Source organism: Xenopus laevis, chromosome 2L, assembly GCF_017654675.1.
Source record: "Xenopus laevis strain J_2021 chromosome 2L, Xenopus_laevis_v10.1, whole genome shotgun sequence".
In the NCBI taxonomy this organism is placed as follows: domain Eukaryota; kingdom Metazoa; phylum Chordata; class Amphibia; order Anura; family Pipidae; genus Xenopus; species Xenopus laevis.
Window position 1 is genome coordinate 132,376,167 of NC_054373.1, and position 20,215 is coordinate 132,396,381.

At 37.3% G+C, this 20,215-nt stretch overlaps 1 protein-coding gene across 5 annotated transcripts in view; it reads left to right on the forward strand.

Annotated features, from left to right (window-relative positions):
• Window positions 1-19,772, forward strand: part of tbc1d4.L (TBC1 domain family member 4 L homeolog) — a 76,060-nt gene extending 56,288 nt beyond the window's left edge. For 2 of the 5 annotated variants that reach the window (XM_018245074.2, NM_001092551.1), the window contains 9 exon segments: window positions 5,503-5,663; window positions 8,854-9,063; window positions 12,580-12,735; window positions 14,227-14,385; window positions 14,690-14,934; window positions 16,050-16,209; window positions 16,397-16,566; window positions 16,829-17,005; window positions 17,999-19,772. In XM_018245074.2, the coding sequence (XP_018100563.1) occupies window positions 5,503-5,663; window positions 8,854-9,063; window positions 12,580-12,735; window positions 14,227-14,385; window positions 14,690-14,934; window positions 16,050-16,209; window positions 16,397-16,566; window positions 16,829-17,005; window positions 17,999-18,232 (1,672 nt within the window). In that variant the 3' untranslated portion in view covers window positions 18,233-19,772. 5 annotated transcript variants of the gene reach the window in all.
• Window positions 19,773-20,215: the final 443 nt, after the last annotated feature.

A 20,215-nucleotide genomic window follows, 5' to 3' on the forward strand; every position in this document is an offset into this window, starting at 1 on the left:
GAGCAGCAGCATAGGCTGTTAAATACTCGTAAGATTTATATCTCCGTTGAAATTAATGGGGTACAAGTAAAAAGGCAGATTAGCAAAAAGCTGATGTTCATCAGAACTAACATTTACAATAGTTCAGCGTAAGAAAGGAACTGACATGACCGTTGTGCTACAGTATGCAATAAATGTCTTTTATTTACAAATTTGCAGCACACAAGCTCAGAATAAGGATAAAGGGGAATTCAAAGAAATTTGAGCAGAGAATGGTTCCCATTCTGTTACACGGGTCAGGGGAAAGTATACACAGAAACCTTTGGAATTCATTTCCTAACTATAGTTTTTTTTTTTTTTGTATTTCAATATATGCAGTGCCCCTTGGCAGATCATTGCTAGTAGGTCATTAAAACAAAGGTAAATCTCTACCAGCAAGCATAATTTAGTTTGTATAATAGTTTGTAATTTGGCCACAGTGGAATCATTTCTTATAGTACATATAGTAGCATATTCCTTTGCTAACAGCAGCCACAATTATTAAAAAATAAAATAATGAAAGCATAGCAGCCTTAATTTATTACTCTATTTTTCTTGTATTTGTTGAGTGAATGCTTTAATTTCAAATACAGATAAGAAATACAGATATTTGTCTTCCCGTCTTTGCTAAAAAGCAAATGCCAAATTGTTTCTTTAAATAGGACACAATGGGAAATGGCAGTTATATTTTGAAGTTTTGGGATAATATGTTTCCAAATAATAGATGCTTGACAAATGGGCGTGTCCCCGAAATGTTGCATTCACCGCATTAAACGTGCAAGGTGTTCCTGTTCTGTGTGCCTTCGGAGTTCTTTGCCTGACATTGGAGTTGTGGTGGCCGAGCCTCTACCTTAGTACGCCCATCTCTAATTTATATGAAGGGTGTGCGATAGCAAACAGCATTGTCCAAATAATAGACACACATAACACTGTGTGGTTATCCTAACATTGTGAACATAAATACTGTATCCAGCATCTTCAGACCAATTTCATAACAATATTTGTTTTCATTTTCCCTTAAATAGAGTGTATCTATGTATGAGGATTTATTAGCATTTATGTATACGTGGGTGCTGCCATGCTGTCTTTATCCGAAACATTCCCAGACTAGCACCATCTACTTGTCAAAATATAATGGTTTCTAATAATACCTGTAAATGTAGATTCAGCCAAAGCAGATGATAACAGTACTTGACTAGAGAGAATACGGTCAGTTCACACAACGACGTACACTATGCCCTCATACTTTTCTATATGTTTAAGGGAAAAAGGAAGGTAACTCCATATTATTGGCAGAGTTTACTCTCTTTTTGCATGCATTAATTGTTCATATTTGTGTTCCCTCTGAAATTAATTTTTGATTTTCAGTAACAATGTTTGTATCTAGCAACATGTGGTTCTCCGTGTTGTTTTATTGTTACCCTTCATGTCTGATACATTTATTTTCTATTATTGCTAACACTCAGCCCAGTTCCTATTGCCCGGCGATTTCGCACTGAGAGTGAGTCCTCGTCCTCCAGTCTCCCCTCATCCTTCTCTGCCCCTTCTTTCCTGAAAAACTTTTACCAGAATTCAGGGAGACTTGCCCCACAATCTGAGAATGACACCCCCAAGAGGTGAGCGATGGAACAACGCTGCTTGTTGCAGCCATTTCAGCACGCTCCTTTATGTCTGTCTGGGCGCTGACTCACCAGTAATTAACCCAATTGTGCAGAGCTTGATATATTCCTGGCACTGGAATATGGGAATTGGCTTGTGGGATGTCTAATTACTCTTAATTGTGAAATGTTCCCCTGAAGATGTACAATAAACATGTTGGGGTCTGTTCTGTCATCCCCTAGTTTATTTACATTTTTAGTTAGTCAGCATTTCACCTGCATCTATATGTGTAACGAAATAAGACCACTAATACAACTAGACTAATTTTGCATGACATTATTCAAAAATAGTAAACAAAGTGTCTCAACTCAGTGACAATCAGTGTTGCCTAAATCTATGTGTTATCAGTTTGTTTCAGATGTATTCCGTTTTTCAAATGTTGTAAAATATTTTAAATCCCTCCAGGCATAGATGTATCATTGGAAATCGCTCTCTTCCTTGTCTCTTTCATAATTGGAAGCTGCAAGCTCATTGAATAAACTAAGAATCCTAAAGCAACTGTGGCAAGTGCTTTAAAATGAGTGGCCCCAATGTCAAGTCATTATCAAGGCATATGGGGAAATTTAATTCCATGTATACGTGTGAATCATTTTTCCATGCATATTGTGCTCATACTACAGTGGCAATGTATCTCTAATAAGAACAGTGCAAACACCGCAAAATATCACCCTCTTCTCAAATGGATGTATTTTATGGTTGCAGTGGCTCTCTGAAAGCCAGAATTTGACATGATAATAGCAATAGATGCACATTATAAAAGTTTGATTCCACCATTTCTTTAATCATGACAAACTTTAAAAAAAAAAAGTTTCACCACTCATCTGAGCATCTTCTTTAGTTCTCTATTTTTTTTTGGGTTTTTTTTTACAGAATGTTAATCATATGTCCTGCTACTACTAAGTATAGTTTTAGACAGAGATAATGTGAACATGGTAGGATTTATTTTTGTCAATTGCGCATTTTACTCAGGAAAAGTATCAGAAACTGTATCAATGTATGGCACAGTTAGTTAGTTAATGTACATGGTTATAGATTAATCTTTTTTTTTTTCCTGGGCTGCCTTGGTAGAACAGTAGTGGATGGAATCACATTAGTAAATGAACGTATTGCCGACCAAACATAAGGTTATCAGGCAGAACAGGAGGCAGCAGCTTTCTATGTTTGTGCCCCCGAATGGAGGAGCTGATGTCCATTCCAATGCACTGGTTAAATGATTACATGGTAAAGAGAGTGGAGTAATGTGGGGAGTGCAGTGACATCTAGGAAGTGCTGAATGGAAAGTGAAAGTAATTGCTTGCCCGCCTCTATGCATAAGGTATAGAGGAGGGGCAGACAATATTTGATTGACAGCTGAGATTTGTAAATGAGTTTACAACAGCTATGAATGCTTTAATAAAGAAAATAATTTGGATTTCATGTTTAATTTGAAAAGGCAGGTGTGCTGCCAGTCCACATAGGGGCTCCCAATAGCCAATCACAGCCCATATGTGGCAACCCAGGAACTTTTTGCATGTGTGTTGCTCTCCAACCTCTTTTATATTTGAATGTGGCTCACAGGTAAAAAAAAGACCCCTGTTCAAATCTGTCCCTGTCCCAATACCATAAAATACAATCTATGGCCCCTACAAGACAACCCCACCCCCTCTCTATAAAAGTTGTGATCTTTGATAATTTCCTCCTAGGTGTTTGACATTTAAAAGAAATATTGTTAGTGCCACAAAAAAAAAAAAAAAAAAAAACCAAAGCTCCTCCATGATTAACTACAACTTTTAAACACTGAGAATTAATTCATTCATCTGGTTGATGAAAACTCATTTGAAGTTAAAACTAATTGCAACAAATCTCAAATTTGGATTCATTAACCTACAATCTTTTTTCTATTTCCAGCAGTCTATATTTTTTGTGTTTCTTCACCCTGGAAATGCTCTTCACCCTACGGTGTTGGTTTCCAAGTTGCTGCATGACCCTTTAGCCCAGCTCCCTGAAGCTTTTTGAGTACTGTCCAAGTGGACGCTTTCTTTTGTTTGTACTCCGTTATACCTTGGTATCTGATGCAGCTAGACTTTTATTATGCAGCATAGTGACCCAGTGTACTGGTCATCTGACCATGTTTCTACTTTAGGTCTGCCAGATCTTGCAAGAAAAACTTCTCTAAGGGTCAGATTCAGGGAGATTAGTTGCCCGACGACAAATCTCCTCTTCTTCCCGAACTGCCTCACCTAAAATGTGAATCGCCGTCGGGATGGCACTCGCCGCAATTCATTTCCGAAGTTGCCTGAAATTGCCTCATGAGGAACCTTGGGGCGACTTCAGAAAATGAATCACGCCGACTGCCATCCCGCTGGCGATTTACATTTTAGCCGGCAGGGGAGGCCGTTCGGGGAGATTAGTCGCCCTGAAGAAGAAATTTGTCGCTGGGCGACTAATCTCCCTGAATCTGCCTGTGTGCCCTGAGCCTTAGGGTACCTTTTTTGAAATACTAACAAAAATTGCTAAAAACCTTTTGAAACCTATTATATACGTAGTATTTAGGGCTGCTCTTGCTGCTTCAGTGTATGTGGGATGCACAGCAAACATTCTTCTGATGTACAACATAGAATGAGGTTTTTTTTTAGTTGACAACAATCATAGCATTCCCCCACGATAAATAAACCGAATAATCTATGGCAACAAGTTTAACTAACATTTATAAAAAGTAAGAAAATATAAAACCTACTTTTAAACAGGGTGAATTGTAAAGTAGAATTCCACTCCTTCCAATACCACACTTTCACACATCTCTGATTGAAACCTCTAATCTGGATTCTAATTATAATCTCTGCAGGTGAGAATATTACCTTCTGATTAGTTACAGGGGATTTGGAGAGCAGGTACATGGTAATTTGCAAATGTTTTAAATTAAATAGATGAATGGCTTGTGGTAATCCTGAATAATCCATTCTCACTTCTGCTCAAAGACGATTAGTGCTGTACTTGTTCATTTATTTGGCATATTTTTGTGTGTGTTAGGAGAGGATAGAACAAGCTCTGGCCAGGTTTGCTTGCGCTGTATCTCCCAGTATCCTCAGATATTGAAGGAAAAGTACAGTACTTCAGTTCCAGCCTGATCAATGTTTTGTTGTTGTTTATTATATGGCTTAAAGATTGCCAGAAGGGAGTTCAGCATTAATTTAGGAAATTAGCAATAAATCATCCTGCTGCTTGCCCAATCAGGAGGAAGGGGGTTGTGTTCTTCCATGATTAATACTACAGCCCTCATTGTCTATCCTCCAGCATTCACAAAATATAAAGTCCTGGAATCACAAGAGTTCATTTTGTAATAGTTTGCACTGGTTATCTCCAATAAGTCCCTGCTCAAGGACTTGCCACCTTAATTGTCTTATACTATGTTTATTTTCTTTGAAATGCTTGCCAGCTGGCCGTTTCCTTATCTGCTCCATATTTAATGTTACTTTGGTGCCGATTCAAGAGAAGGTGGTGTAAAGCCACATACCCAAGACTCTGCTTCTTTACTTTTCTCCAGCATTGCCACTGCTGTGATACTGATTCCGTTTATTGTTACTCAATAACTGTTAAAAAGTTATGGGTTTCTTACTATGAATTATGGGAACGGACCTGTCTGCAACAGGCTGCCATATCTGATTAATCTGGTGCTTATGGGGCAATTTATTGAATCATCAATGGTTTATTATTTTGCTACATAGATGTAATTTATAAACTTGAATCAGACCATAACAGTCATTGTATGTGTAAGTAAATATATATATGCTGGATGAACTTGTGCTGTGTTTTTTACAGATTCTAATAATTTTGTATTTTTTCCAGTGAATGTGAAGGACGACGGAGAACCTTCTCTACATGCAGCAATGACTCATTAAATGCTAGTGGGGCCTGTCTCACACCACGTCGAATATCGTGGCGGCAGAGGATTTTCCTCAGGGTAGCATCTCCAATGACCAACTCCCCATCAGATATGCAGCATAAAGGTATGAGACCAAAGCTGAGGATAAGGTATTGGGGTACAGCATGCCCTATATCTATGTAGGTGTTTCCCTGTACTAACCACATTTCTGCTGGAATCTTTTTTTTTTTTACTGAGGGGTCTATCATCTCTGGGAGATATTGCTTTGAAAGATACTAAACCTCTCAGTTAGTGCTAGGATTTTGGCCTAAAGTCGAGCATGGGGGAAATTAATAATACATTTTTATGTTGTTTGTAAGTGTAATTGCAGTCAAAAGTAATTCCCGTAAAGGTCAACTGTCAGGTAATCTCTTTTGTTCTCTGTAGGCCCAAATACTACCCTTTCATATTCAGTTACACTAGATTTCTGTTAAGTACAATACCTAACCTATGACTTTAATTCAATTTTATATAAAATTATTCAACTACAGCCTTGGTTTAAACTTGTGGTTATGGGGATCCATGCCTCTTCATACTCTTGTATGTTCTCCAACCATCTTAAGCAAAGTGGTAGGACTTTATTGCCCAAAACTGCTACTTTACAGGATGGTAAAAGTAAACAAATCACTTATTCCAACACTAGGTTTAGGCTATCACCTCTGGACGTTGATGTAGAGTACAGCAGTAACTAACAAAGATCACTCAGGACAGGGCCAGGCCCTATTGTGTATTCCATGGCTGACTGGTTCATACTTTTGCATTAGCATTAAATATATTAACTGCCAATAAGGGATGCACCAAAACCTGAATCTTTTGTGAAAGATTCGGGCAAATCCTGAACTAAATCTGAACTCTTATTTGTATATGTAAATTAGGAAAACAAGGGAAAAAGAGAGCCATGTGCTGGAACAATTTTGACTTCCTTGTTTGTGTGACGAAAAGTCACATGATTTTTTTGGATTCAGATTCAGTTCAGCCCGGCACGACTAAATCAGAATCCTGCTCAAAAAGGCCAATCCTAAACTGATTTCAGGATTTTTTGCATCCCTACTGCCAATATGACAATGTTGTGCAAATCAGTAAGTAAAATACATGGTTTGTGCGGACACATTGCCCTGACTGATCTTTACCTACATAATCTGACACGGCAGCACCCTAATACGATGGTTAATATAGCCCCATCTTATTTCTAGGCTCTCCTTATGCTGAACGTTTCTGTTATATCAAAGTTAATAAGGCCTGATTTTTGCAGACTGAAAGATCATTAGTGAATGCATATTCTTTTGGGTAACTGCTGCTACCCGCTTTTATCATTGAATTGTTCTATTAAGACCTGAACTATATGAGATTCTGCATCAAAGTTTACTTTATGTTTTGCCTATTTGCCTATGTTATACAGTACTGTAGGTAATTCTATTTTTGTGTTTCTTACTCTTCCCAAAAATGCGTGGGGATATTGCAACACAAGAGTGTGCACTTTGCTTTTAGATTTAGAGAAAAAAATGCATTTTAATCTGATGGAAACAACACAGACATGAGGATAAGAATATGTTTTCATTACAAAGAATACACATTATATAGTACAGTTTGGGATCCATTATCAGGAAACCTGTTATCCAGAAACCTCCGAATTTCCTAACAGGCTCAGGCGTCACTTAGCTAGCGAAGCAGATCGACACTAGCGTTGCTTCGCAAAGTACAATGGAGTGCAAATACGACTTCCTCAAAAAAAAGTCCCAAAAAACTCTGGAGTCTTTTCTTTTCTTCTGAGTGATAGCCTGCAAAGGTCCGTAAAAAGTTTTTTGGGTAACCGGGTTCCTCTCTCCATTTTCTAACATATGGAACATAAATCATACACTGGGCTCATGTGTAGGGCATTATAACAACTCTATTTTATTTATTAAGGTTCCCTAGACTTGTGTAATGTAATGTATTTGCTGCAACAAATACGTCCATGTAACTTTCATTTCCCACCGTAAGCAAATTAGGCAGCGCTAGCGCATGTTTGCTTTGATTGCCGAAGTAATCCTAGCGAAAATTAGGACGCAAATTCGCACTTTAGTGACATGGCAATGGCTGCAAAGCCATCGCTGGCGACTTTTCGCCGGTTAGGGAATTTGCCCCATAGACTCTATTTAAAGCAAATAGTTAAAATTTTTAAAAATGATTTCCTTTTTCTCTGTTATAATTAAACAGTACCTTGTACTTAATCAAACCCAAGATATAAATAATCCTATTTGAGGGCGAAACAATCCTATTCGATTTATTTGATATTTAGATGATTCCTTTGTATGAAGATCCAAATTACGAAAAAGATCTATTATCTGGAAAACCCCAGGTCCCTAGCATTCTGGATAACTGGTCCCATACCTGTACTTTTATTGTGCCAAGTGAAAGGCAGCCATTAGGTGAATAATGTTAGTTACCATCTAGTGATACCTTCTTTTATTAGATATGAATAAAACTGATTTATGGCAACACTGATGCAAAATAAAACAGAATGTAACCACTTTCTATGACCCCTTTAATCTATAAGAAACAACATTCTGTCTGAAGAAGTTGCAATCTGTTCATCATTAATAATTATTCATGTAGGCTGGAGAGAGAAGAGCTGAGAGTAAAACACATTTACCAGAATGTTTATTTGTAACTGGCATTTGTTTTCTATTCATATATAAACTGTTCCTGCATGTTGTGAATATGTCTATATATATATATATATATATATATATATATATATATATATATATATATATATATATATATATATATATATATATATATATATATATATATATATATATATATATATATATATATATATATATATATTTATATATATATATTATATATATATATATATATATATTTATATTTATATTTATATTTATATTTATATTTATATTTATATTTATATTTATATTTATATTTATATTTATATTTATATTTATATTTATATTTATATTATATATATATATATATATTTATATATATATATATTTATATATATATATATATTTTAAATAAAACTGAGCACCTTTACTCCAACTGCAAACTGGGACAGTAAACTGCCGTGAATTGTTTTCACATCCGTTTCATTAGTTTAAAAAAAATAGAAAAAGTAAAAGGAACTACAATACAAAGAGATCTAATGTCATAGAAAAGAAGAACTGTATAATGTTGCTACAGAGAATCCAAAAACTAGGAAGTCTGAGAATTGAAAGTCAGCTAAAGAATTATACTTGACTGTAGATATCCTTTGTTGTGTATTTCAGGCCAGCTAGATGTGAACGATTTGCTGCCGTTATCTCCTCTGCCACCTGCAATGGAAGAAGACCCTCTAGCTGAACTTCTTCAGACAGAAGACTCGGTATTACAAGCAGACGGAAAGCGAAGTGCTGAAGACTTTCAGAACCTGTGGAAGAAAGCAATACACCAGCAGATATTGTTATTACGGATGGAAAAGGAGAATCTAAAGCTTGAAGGTGAGCAACAAACCTTTTTTTATACTTCAGTCAAGGTAATTCTTTTACAGTACTGGCTAAACATAAGCAATTTAGATGAGCTATGCTATTTACATAGATTTAAACACCGCATTCTGACCATTTGATCAGGAAGGGGCTGTAACAGATCTCCATTAGAGTACTGGGTCACTGAAAATGCCATGTGTTCTATAGCCCTCAGATTGATTCTGCCCAGAAATAATTAATGTTCACTGATAATATCTATAATTGTATATAAAGTATTTTTCATTATTTGCTGGTCCTATAATTGGAATTAAGAAAGTAAGAAATGCATTTAGTTGCTTAATGGTAGTCCTCAGTTCATGCCCTTTTCATGCTTAAGCAATCCATGTGCCATAACCTTAAATAATTTTATTTAATTCGTGCCCTCCGTTTTTAACCTCCAGTCTAGCATTCTTACCAAGAAAAACAACACTTCACTTACAGGAATGCCATAAAGCTGAAACACAGTAGCGTCACTAGAGGGGGGCGGGCTCTGGTGCATAACGCGCAGCCGGGCCCCACCCCCCTCCGTACGCCCGCATTTGTCAGTGGCGCGTGAGCTGCCGTGAGGCCCTGAGGGGGTGCAGTGAAAGAGAGGTGCAGTCCCGCCTCTCAACCCTCCCCAACGTTCAAAGTATAGTAACAGGAATGAGACATGTTCTGGTCAAAATCTACCCCACAGTCACAATGATAGGTGGATTGACATTCCTGTTACTGCACACACATGAGCACTTTGGACAGGATCAGCCTTTTCTCTGCTGGCAAAATTGTGTGCCATAAAGTGTTGTTTGATCCCATGTTCCATATGTACATGAGGTAGCCAATGCCTCTTTTTTATTTTACATTAGTCTAAAGGGCTGCCTCTTCGGATGCATTTCTGTTTTTTGTTCAGATTATCTTTATGTGCATCACACGTCAAACTGCAGTACTAAAGAACAGGTCAGACGTTTATCGTACACAGGCCCCAGTTTAGCTTTTGGAAACCTTATAAAGGCACATCCAAGAATCCTTCATTCCATCTGATCATGTGGCACTGAGCCTACTTGTTGACTTCTTGACACAAAAACCTTTCTATATATACATTCTGCAGGACTGACTGGAAGATACGTGTTTGCATTGGCACAGATACACAAGTGGTAATAATGTCCTGCACTATTGGCACCAGACAATTAACTTTGTGATCTTCCTCTACAAAATTGTTATAAGAAATTGTTTTTTCTAGTAAAAATCATGGTCTGTTAACAACAATCTTGATTAAGAAATAATTTAGAAAACAAAAGCCAATATTCAGGTAACTTTGTTTTGCAAGTGCCATCTAGTATTCTGCATATATTGGTGTAAAAAATGTACCTTTGGTGTTGCCTAATAATACAATCCTAGAATTTAATTGTAATTGCTTTAAGTTTTGCAGCTATAAATATTTTAGTACCTGCTTACCTGAAATGAATCAGTTATACACATCCCTTCAGGAAAATGCTCCTATTGCTGATGTAGAAAAACACAATTGACTTGACGTTTATAGGGCTTTAGAGGGGTGGTTCTATGGAGCATCAAATAGGCTAGGGCCAGACAGGGCTGAAATCAGCCTGCTGAAATCCACAGACTGATTTCAGCCACTCACCACTAGCAGTATCTTCTTGTTCTCTTAGGCTAGGGGCAGAAATTAGCCTGCGGAAATCTGCAAGCGGATTTCAGCTACCAACCTCTAGCCGAATCTTCTTGTCTGCTCGCGTCCAGAAGCCTTGTGTTGGCTCCATCGCGAACAGATTTCAGGGAAGAAATGCAAGACTTTGCATTTCTAGCTGAAGGCCTTATTCTTGTTTTGTATCCAGAATCCTTGTGTCTAATGTGTTTCCAGAGCCCACACAAGGCGTCCGGATGTGAAACACAAAGAGGTTACTGCTAGCGACAAGGGGCACAAATTGTCCTGTGGATTTCAGCAGGCTAATTTCTGCGCCGTTTGGCCCTAGCCTTACAATTCCAACCTTTCCCGCGACCATTGGTCAGACCATTTGATCTTGTTTCTCTACTAACATTAAATGAGAAGTCAACTTTGCACACAGGTCTGATCTGAATCATCAGATATGAAGGTAGAAACAAAAAAATTCTACCTTTATCTGGCGATTCAGCATTAAATTTTACCAATGTTCGGGCATCTTCAAAGATAAAAATTTTCCATCCTGTCCGATTGGGTGAGACGACCAACATCCAAGCCGTTTACCATTATTGGTTGCCTTGTCTCGCACCATATACACATATTCTGCACAATAATATCAGTGCCTGTATGGCCACCTTTATAGCACTCTTATTTACATACTATTTAATTTACACTTACCATTACTGATGATAAAAAAAGTAAAAATAAATATAGTTCATGCATTCAGCACTGAAAGAAAAGGAAAGGATATGCGAGTCTTAAGATTCCACTCATTTAATAAGCATAATTCATCCAGTTCAAGCATCCCCTATAGTTACATTTGGTGAAGCCCCCCTTAACATACTACCAGCATTACTAATGTATTAAAACATGGTTGATGCAGTTATTCTTCTTTCGTTGATATATATCAAAGAAAGTGAAGCACACCAGTAATAACCATCATTATGCCCCTTCAGAAGGGCCAACACAGAGTACTAACCACTGCGACAGAAGTTTAAAGGCAAGCACTAAAATATTTTTACATTCTTTTGTATCCCTCATTCACCTACATCCACTGATTTCAGTCAAGAATTCCAAATTTTAACAAAAATAAAATAAGTGATTTTTAAATATGAGTAGGGTATGATAAGTATATACATACCACTAAATGCTAGAAGAATTCCTAATGCAATTAAATAAACATTGTGCCATGGTATAGATATTACTCCCATTTCCTCACAGTATCAGGACTACAAATTCAGAACTACAGACAGTCCCTTGTCTGATTATGAGTAATAATCCAGAAGATTCCTTTATAAATATTATGAATTGGGTGGGTGTAGTATTGTGGGCAGGATTGTGTCCATTACCAGATTAGTGGATTAAAAGGGACAAAATCAAATATTATTTCCCCCAAATTCTCCCCTACTTTTTTTACCTCTCTGAGTGTTAGTGATAAAGTACATTTGATCTACCTTGTATGAACCTCATTTTCATCATTATATTGTGATGTGTTTCCAAGTTGTAGCAATAAATCATTGCATTCATAATAAAACATTGTATTTACTATATACAGTATATGACATCACATGCTCTTCAAATCGGTAACTGTACAATTTATATAATGTTTTTTGTATTTGTGCTATCGAGGAGAGCTCAGTTCTGACAGACTTGGATTTTTCAGAAGGTAAGGGCTGATATGTGAGAATGTAGGGAATATGTGGCTGCCATTTTCTTTTACTGTAGGTTCAGTAGGTTCAGTAGAACAAAGCTTTTCATCACCCAGAAGAACTTCTGTGAAAATCTTATTTTTGATTTGGCTACGTACATTATTTAATTATATGAAATTCTGGTTTCAGCAAGCAGAGATGAACTGCAATCCCGGAAAGTGAAACTGGATTATGAAGAAGTTGGATCATGCCAAAAAGAAGTCTCAAATCTTTGGGATAAGAAGTTAAACTGCAGAACAAAGATTCGATTTGACATGGAAGAGATTTTTGCTTCTCTTAAAGAAGGTATATTGCGTTACTTTTACTTGTATTGTGATGCTTTCTTAACAGCCTAATTTAAATTCTAGTATGCACAATCTATAATATCAGAATGTGGCCCCATACACTAAACGGTCAGCAAATTCTGACCACAAATAAATTAAACCAGTGTATTTCCAACTGTTACATAGTGTTGAGTCTATATACTGTTTCTGTATATACTGTTCTGTTAGGTATAGATGGGACAGACTGTCTTTTGAACTTTGAGTGTGCTGACGCACCTTTTTCTTTTTCAAATGTATATTTTACTTTGTGACCCAAATGTTAAAACTAATTCTGCTCCATCTGCTAATGAGACGTATTATAACTGCTTCTGTCCAAAGCTAGGGAAATTAGTACACCTCACCAAATAACTTTCAGCATATATATTTATATTTTTAAGTCAGAGATGGGCTTTGGAGTGCATGCAAATTTCCAAACTTTTTAAAGCTGGTCATACATAAGAAGGTTTAAGCTGCCGATTCAGCCCCTTAAAATCAAGTTTATCGGCCCATGTATGGGCCCTCTCCAACTTCCTACCTGAAAAATCACATCTATCAGAAATGTTTAGAAATGCAGACGGTCTGCAGTGGCTGCCATTATGATCCGATAATTGGATCAGTCTGATATGGCCTAGCACATCGGTGGCCATATCTGGCAAAACTCTGCTTGTTTAGTTCCTAGTGTTTGCATGCTCCTGTGCTGGGAAGGTAACAGATGGTTAATACCTTGCAACTCTTCCTTTACCATTGGCTTGGATATCCTCCAAAAAATTTAATTATAAGCAACTTTCAAGTTTACATGAGTTAAAAATGTGTAAATGTTTTTGAAGTCTGTCTGTCCCTTATCTGCACTGCTGGTTCTAATTTCTGAAGCAATGTAGCAGAAGCCAGCTGATTAACAGAATTGGACGGGAGCTGACTTCTACTGCAGAGTTTTAAGAGTCAAAACCTGGAGTGAGTGCAGCGAACAGAAAGATGTATGCAAGCACTGCCTTCAATAAAGTTACATTTACAAATAACTTTAAAACCATTTAAATGTTCATTTTATACAGGAAAGTTGCTTAAAATTCCATTGACAACCCCTTTAAATCAGCCTTGCGTTAAGGTTTTCTAATGAACTAGTGAGTGAATAAGATAAAACCTAATCCTACACATAGACGGCAAATAACCAGTTCTTACATTTTTCTTACCATTACACATTTAATTCTGTTAGGTGAATTTTCCCTAGAAATTATGAAATTCGTTAAAGCAAAACCAACGTGTTTATTTGTTCAGTTCTCCCAGTGATTCATATACGGGATGAATGTTATTAACCTACTTATTATACACTGTGTTAGTACAAAAAAATGTGTTTTTATTTTGTTCATTAACCTTACTTTATCTGTGGAACTTGATGCTCCATACGTTAAGGGACTACCCTGTATTTCTATGTAGAGCATACACAATACAGAATGTTCAGTATGCTTTCTCTCTCTAGGTGTACCAAAAGGCAAGCGTGGCGAGATATGGCAGTTCCTTTCCGTGCAGTATCGACTCAGGCATCGGCTCCCAAATAAACAGCAACCGTCTGATGTGTCGTATAATGATCTTCTCAAACAGCTTACAGCTCAGCAGCATGCTATTCTTGTGGATCTGGGTATGTTATTTAGCTTTCAGATCATTTTTATTATGTTTTAGTATGACCCTGTAATATGTTGTAAACACTTGTAGGTAATGTCAAATAAAACCCTAGGGGACACATACTACTGGGTCAGTGTTAATTATCCTGCAATTTTGTTGCTACTGATGCAAGTTCAGGGCAATTTTTGAGACCACAAAGTTAGTCCAAATAACTTGTCCCCCTCAGGACTTCAAACGAGACAGGCGTTAATTACAGGATGTTCAGTATATAGGAAATATATGTGTACTCTAAATTAATGTAGCTGTTTTCATTCTTTCAGGAAGGACCTTCCCCACCCATCCCTACTTCTCTGCCCAGCTGGGAGCGGGACAGTTATCCCTGTATAATCTTCTCAAAGCCTACTCATTATTAGACAAAGAAGTTGGTTACTGCCAGGGAATAAGCTTTGTGGCTGGAGTACTTCTCCTGCACATGAGTGAGCAGCAAGCTTTTGAAATGCTGAAATTCCTAATGTATGATCTTGGCTTCCGCAAGCAATACCGTCCAGATATGATGTCACTACAGGTACATGTCCTGCTGCTGTTCTACACTGTAAATAGCCAAACACAACAGATAATGCTATGCATGCATAAACAGCTGTGCCTCATGGTTTTATAACTTGAACTTCTGACATGCTGCATAGTAAAGTATTCATTTAGGTTAAAACAAAAACACACTTGCATCAAATTCAACCTTTTGATTAAAATACATCAGCCTAACTTCTAGCTAATCACGAGGCAGGAGAAAAATGATTTGCCACCTCTCCAGTGCACCTGAGAGGGGGAAAATTTCCCAGGATCAAATTGTCATTTTAGTAATCCTGTATTTTCAGCTAAGGGCTACAGGCACCCACAGCAAGGACACCTGCTTGTCTGCCACCCTGCCCTCTATCAGGGTCAGAGAAATGGGAGCTACTGTATGTGCCTAGGGTCCTAGCCCCACCTGTTATGACCTGCGCACATGCTTCTGCTGCCAAACCTTAGTTCTGGCCCTAATTGTTTTCCTTGCGACATGCTGATTCCCTGCTTGCACTCACTTGTTTTTCATTGCCTTTGGAAGGTTGACAGTTCCTACCTGACCAAGCGATATACAGAAACCTGTGGTGCCCCACTAAGAACCCTTCTCTAGAAAATGCCACCACCATCTGTGCACTTTAGACAGTTTCCTATTCATATACCCATAACATCAACAAGAACCCTTCGTTTTGAAAGCTGTGGCACTGTATTAAACACTTTGGCAAAATTCAAGTCAATCATCTGCAACTCCACTGTCCATGGTTTTACTATCAAATGTGTTTGACTTCCTCTCCTTCACAAAGCCATGCAGATTCCTACTTACAATACTATTCTCAAGAACATAAACTTGAATGTGAGTATTTTACTTGCTCAAAGCAGATGTCAAATTTCCAAGTTTATAATTGCCAGGATGTGATTGTAATCCATTTTTAGATATTGGAATTACATTCAACCTATTCATAATACACTAGATGAAAGTGTGTCTAATAAAATCAGAAAAAAATGGCCTAGCTAAAGCTGAACTAAGCTCTCTGAAATACTCAAGGGCGTATTCCATCAGGAATGGAATAAAGCATGAGGCTTTGCTGTGCTTTAGATCCTAACAGAAACATTTCATTGTATTAGATTCAGATGTACCAGCTTTCCCGGCTTCTCCATGACTACCACCGAGATCTTTATAACCACCTGGAGGAGAATGAAATCACCCCAAGCCTCTATGCAGCCCCTTGGTTTCTCACACTTTTCGCCTCACAATTTCCTTTAGGTTTTGTTGCCAGAGTTTTTGGTAAGAAATCCTTAAACAATAAGATAAGTTCATAATGTCGTCTAGCCCTGTGGATATACTGTTAGTCACAGATATGATTGTACTTAGCTGATTCATTCATACTTTTATTAAACAAATGTATATAGCTGGATATTTTTCACATAATTGTTAATTTTTTAAACATAATTGTATTCCCCCCCACTCGCAGATATCATTTTTTTACAAGGAACTGAAGTCATCTTCAAAGTGGCTCTTTGCCTGCTCAGTAATAATGAAGCACTGATAATGGCCCGGGACAGCTTTGAAAGTATTGTGGATTTATTGAAGAGCACCATACCAGAAATGACAAATGAAACCATGGAAAAAATTATGACACAGGTAATTTGGTTCACCAGTCCCCCGGGGACCCAGAGCAATGGATTGGACCAGGCTCAGTCTAATTTATAATCAGAATAAGGGTTAATACGAATTTACTGTTCAGAATACACCTGGAGCACTGTAATGTAAAAGCAATATGTAATTCATAATGAAGTCTTTCATGGTATCTTTTTTTAGCTGGCTGATATTTAGAATGCAGGATCGCTCATGTTTTTGCTGCCTGTTGTTGGTTTCATTCCATGACCTTTGGTTTTTATTGTAGGCATTTGAGATGGACATTTCAAAACAACTCCATGCTTATGAAGTTGAGTACCATGTCATTAATGATGAGATGCTCGAGGCGTCCATTCCTTGTGATGATAATGAATCCTTCCGCAAGTTGGAAAAATCTAATAATCAACTTAAGAGACAGAACATGGATTTGCTGGAAAAACTTCAGGTGTGGCAAAGAGAGAGTGAAGTAACAAAATATGTGCTGTTTGGTGTGTTTTGTAGTGCACTGGATTTTCCCTGATTCTGTTTATTTAACAGTCAGGCCTAATAATAAAAGGAATAGTGAATGTTATATTGAGCATAGTATGACTGCTGGAGCGAACATGAACACTGAATTCCTAAATAAATTTGAAGCACATTTATTGATAGTATCCTCTAGCATAATATAAGCCCTACTTGATGTATAGCTGAGCTGCCCAATAAAACAAACATGGTTAAAGGGATAATATACTGCCTGGCTATCAACTCTAAAAGGAACAAAAGTTGTCTATGATTTGTAAAAAACCTATTATTGGGAGTGATCAAGACACTTGTTTTTTTTTATTTTGCCTTTGTGGCAAAAGTACTAATTATTTATATCCATAAAGCTCAAGGGTCTAGTAGTTGGAGGTGCAACCCTGGCTTCTGAGTCCCTGGAAGCAGTGCTGAAAAAAGTCTGCCAGAGGATTGCTAAGGTATTCAGAATGGATCATTTTCATTCTGAATGTATACAACATTAAGTAGCCTCCCTAATCCTGTAGAATATTTATTTATACTTTTGAGATCCACTTCCCAGGTCCTTCCTCGTACACCTGCTGTGCAGGTAATACACGTGCCATCAGCTATGTGTTCGTTTCTTTCTCTTTAAATGTTGAATCCAATTTGGACACACATTCAGCAGAATATTATGCATCTCTTTTAACAAACAAAGCAACCATGACATTAGCATCTGACAGGTATTACTTCCATCCTTTTTGAAATTAATTATGTATACAAGGGGAGATGAGTGGGCCTCACAAACCATGAGTTTTGCAATTTGAAGATCCTGGTACAGCCATAGAATGAAAGTGCCGTGATTTTTTTGCCCTCCCACTCAGAAATTCTATTGATCACTGTTCCACAGGATTCATAACTTTGCACATGTCCTGTCTCAATACATTTTCCATTTACTCCTTAACAGGTAGCACATACGAAGATTCAGAGCTTGGAATCCAATGTGGAAAATATTTTGTCCAGAGAAAATAAGATGAGAAATCTAGTCCTGTCGATGGAAGAAGAAAGAACAGTGTATCAAAATGTGTTTGAGCTCATGAAAAAATATGTGCCGACCAACGTTCTGACAGACTGTGAAGTTTTGTTGAAAAATGCCACGTGTAGTCCTAACAACAGGACCAAGCCAGGAAACAAGCAATAAGCTGAGGCTGTTTGGGCATGCATCTAATATGTGTCTTACCAACTACAAGGTGCAAGATAAAATGTTTTCAGAAGGAAGCAAATGCACAATGAGCAAAATGGTGCCTTGTGCTCTTATAAGCGGAGGAGCTTGGGCTGCAGCATTAAAGTAAGACTGAAGTTAAACACTATTGTACTGATCTGCAGTAAGGAGGAAAATGGCCGCTTCTTAAATATGCAAAATCCATGGTTTCACAAAGATGTTATTGCACACCAGGCCAGAAGCATGAATGAGATTTGGTTTGTATCCAGGATGTGTAGATAGGAAATCACTGGAATGCACCCACAAGAATCAATTTGTGAAGAACATCTATTTTTTTTTTCACTCTGCAATGTCATTAATTATCTTTGTAGAAAAAAACAAAATATATACATGTATTCAAAAATACTTGAAAAAAAATGAATGTAATTTTCCAAAGATCAGCACGTCTCACATTGCTGGAATGACATTTGTATAAATTGTTCACGTGCTTTGTCATTGTATCTACTGTCACTCTGCTAACTTTCGTTTTTAACATGATCACTACACAGGGCTCATTTACTAACTGAGGTCTTAAGTTGCACAAGCACAGTAACTGCAACCAATCAGCATTTAGCTTTGCAGCGAACTGCAAGTTGGAATGAAAGCAAAGATGTTATTGGTGCAATTTAGCACCTATGTTTTTCAATCAGCCTCATTATTCCTACGTTCAAATGGGTAGGAAGAATAATATATATCTATGGCTTATAATTCTATGCCGGATTTATTTTTTCTGTCTACCCATAATGCATTGTTCTTTTGGGGCATTATGCTAAGAATCTCCAATTAATAAAACATGGAGGAACAGTGTAAGGGGACACTGGGAATCAGGACAGTAGGGTCCCATAATAATGGTGTTTCCCATTATCAGCAGGAGAACATAGCATTTTGATTAGTGATCACAAAGATATTACTGCAAAAAAAATAGGGGAAACAAAGAAAAATGGAGCACAAGGTTTTTGCATAATTTATACACGGACAACAATGTGCAAAAATACTTGTAAACATTTGCTCCATTTTTTTCACATTGACTGTTTTGGAATTTGACTACATTCCCCCATGTGCCATAGCCCTTAATGTTGGCTTGATGTCCCTTGAATCTTTTTCCCCACAAACAACATTGTCAACAGGGGAAGTGACATTCTGCCAACAATGCAGCACCCACATTTCTGGCTTACACTACACACTAAAGTGCATTGCTTGGCAGCTTTCCTGAAGTGCAACTAAACCCACCTGGCAGAAAAAGGGTTTATGTAAAGTAATAAAAGTAATAACTGTTGCTGTTTGCCCCAAGGGAACACATTTATCCTCACAATACTTTTAATTTCATTGCAAAACCCAAACCAATGTCCCCAAGTGTTTGTAGACTGAAATGAATCCTTTGAAGAATTGTGATTTTATTAAAGGGAAAACGCCAGAAATGTCAGTTAATATACAGTAATTGTCATTCTGGCCAATCATTTTCATAAACAATATAATCATGTTTTGTTTGTTATCTTTTATGTCTTTTACGTGGCTGCATTTTACCCATTATATACCCATTTGCACAATTGTTTGATTATGTCACTGTCCAAACATTAGTAATAGGAAGTAATACCAGTGTCTGAGAGGTAAGGTAAAATATTCCTAGAAATGGCACACACAGTCTGTAGTCTGACTAAATCTCTGGGAAGTTGTGGAGAGAGCGAGTAGATTTCCCACGGGGGGATAAAACGTTCCCGTGTGTCAGGGGCTTTATATGACAACAGAGCAACCTGATTATTTATAATTGGAGGGGCATGAGTTAATAATGAAATAAATAGTAGCCCATTACATATTTTCTTATAGTTACAGGCTTTAAAACAATCATTAGTTATTTAGATAAACAGCAGAAATTTTACTTTAATTCTATGGCCACAAGGAGGTACAACATATTCCCCCTTCAGA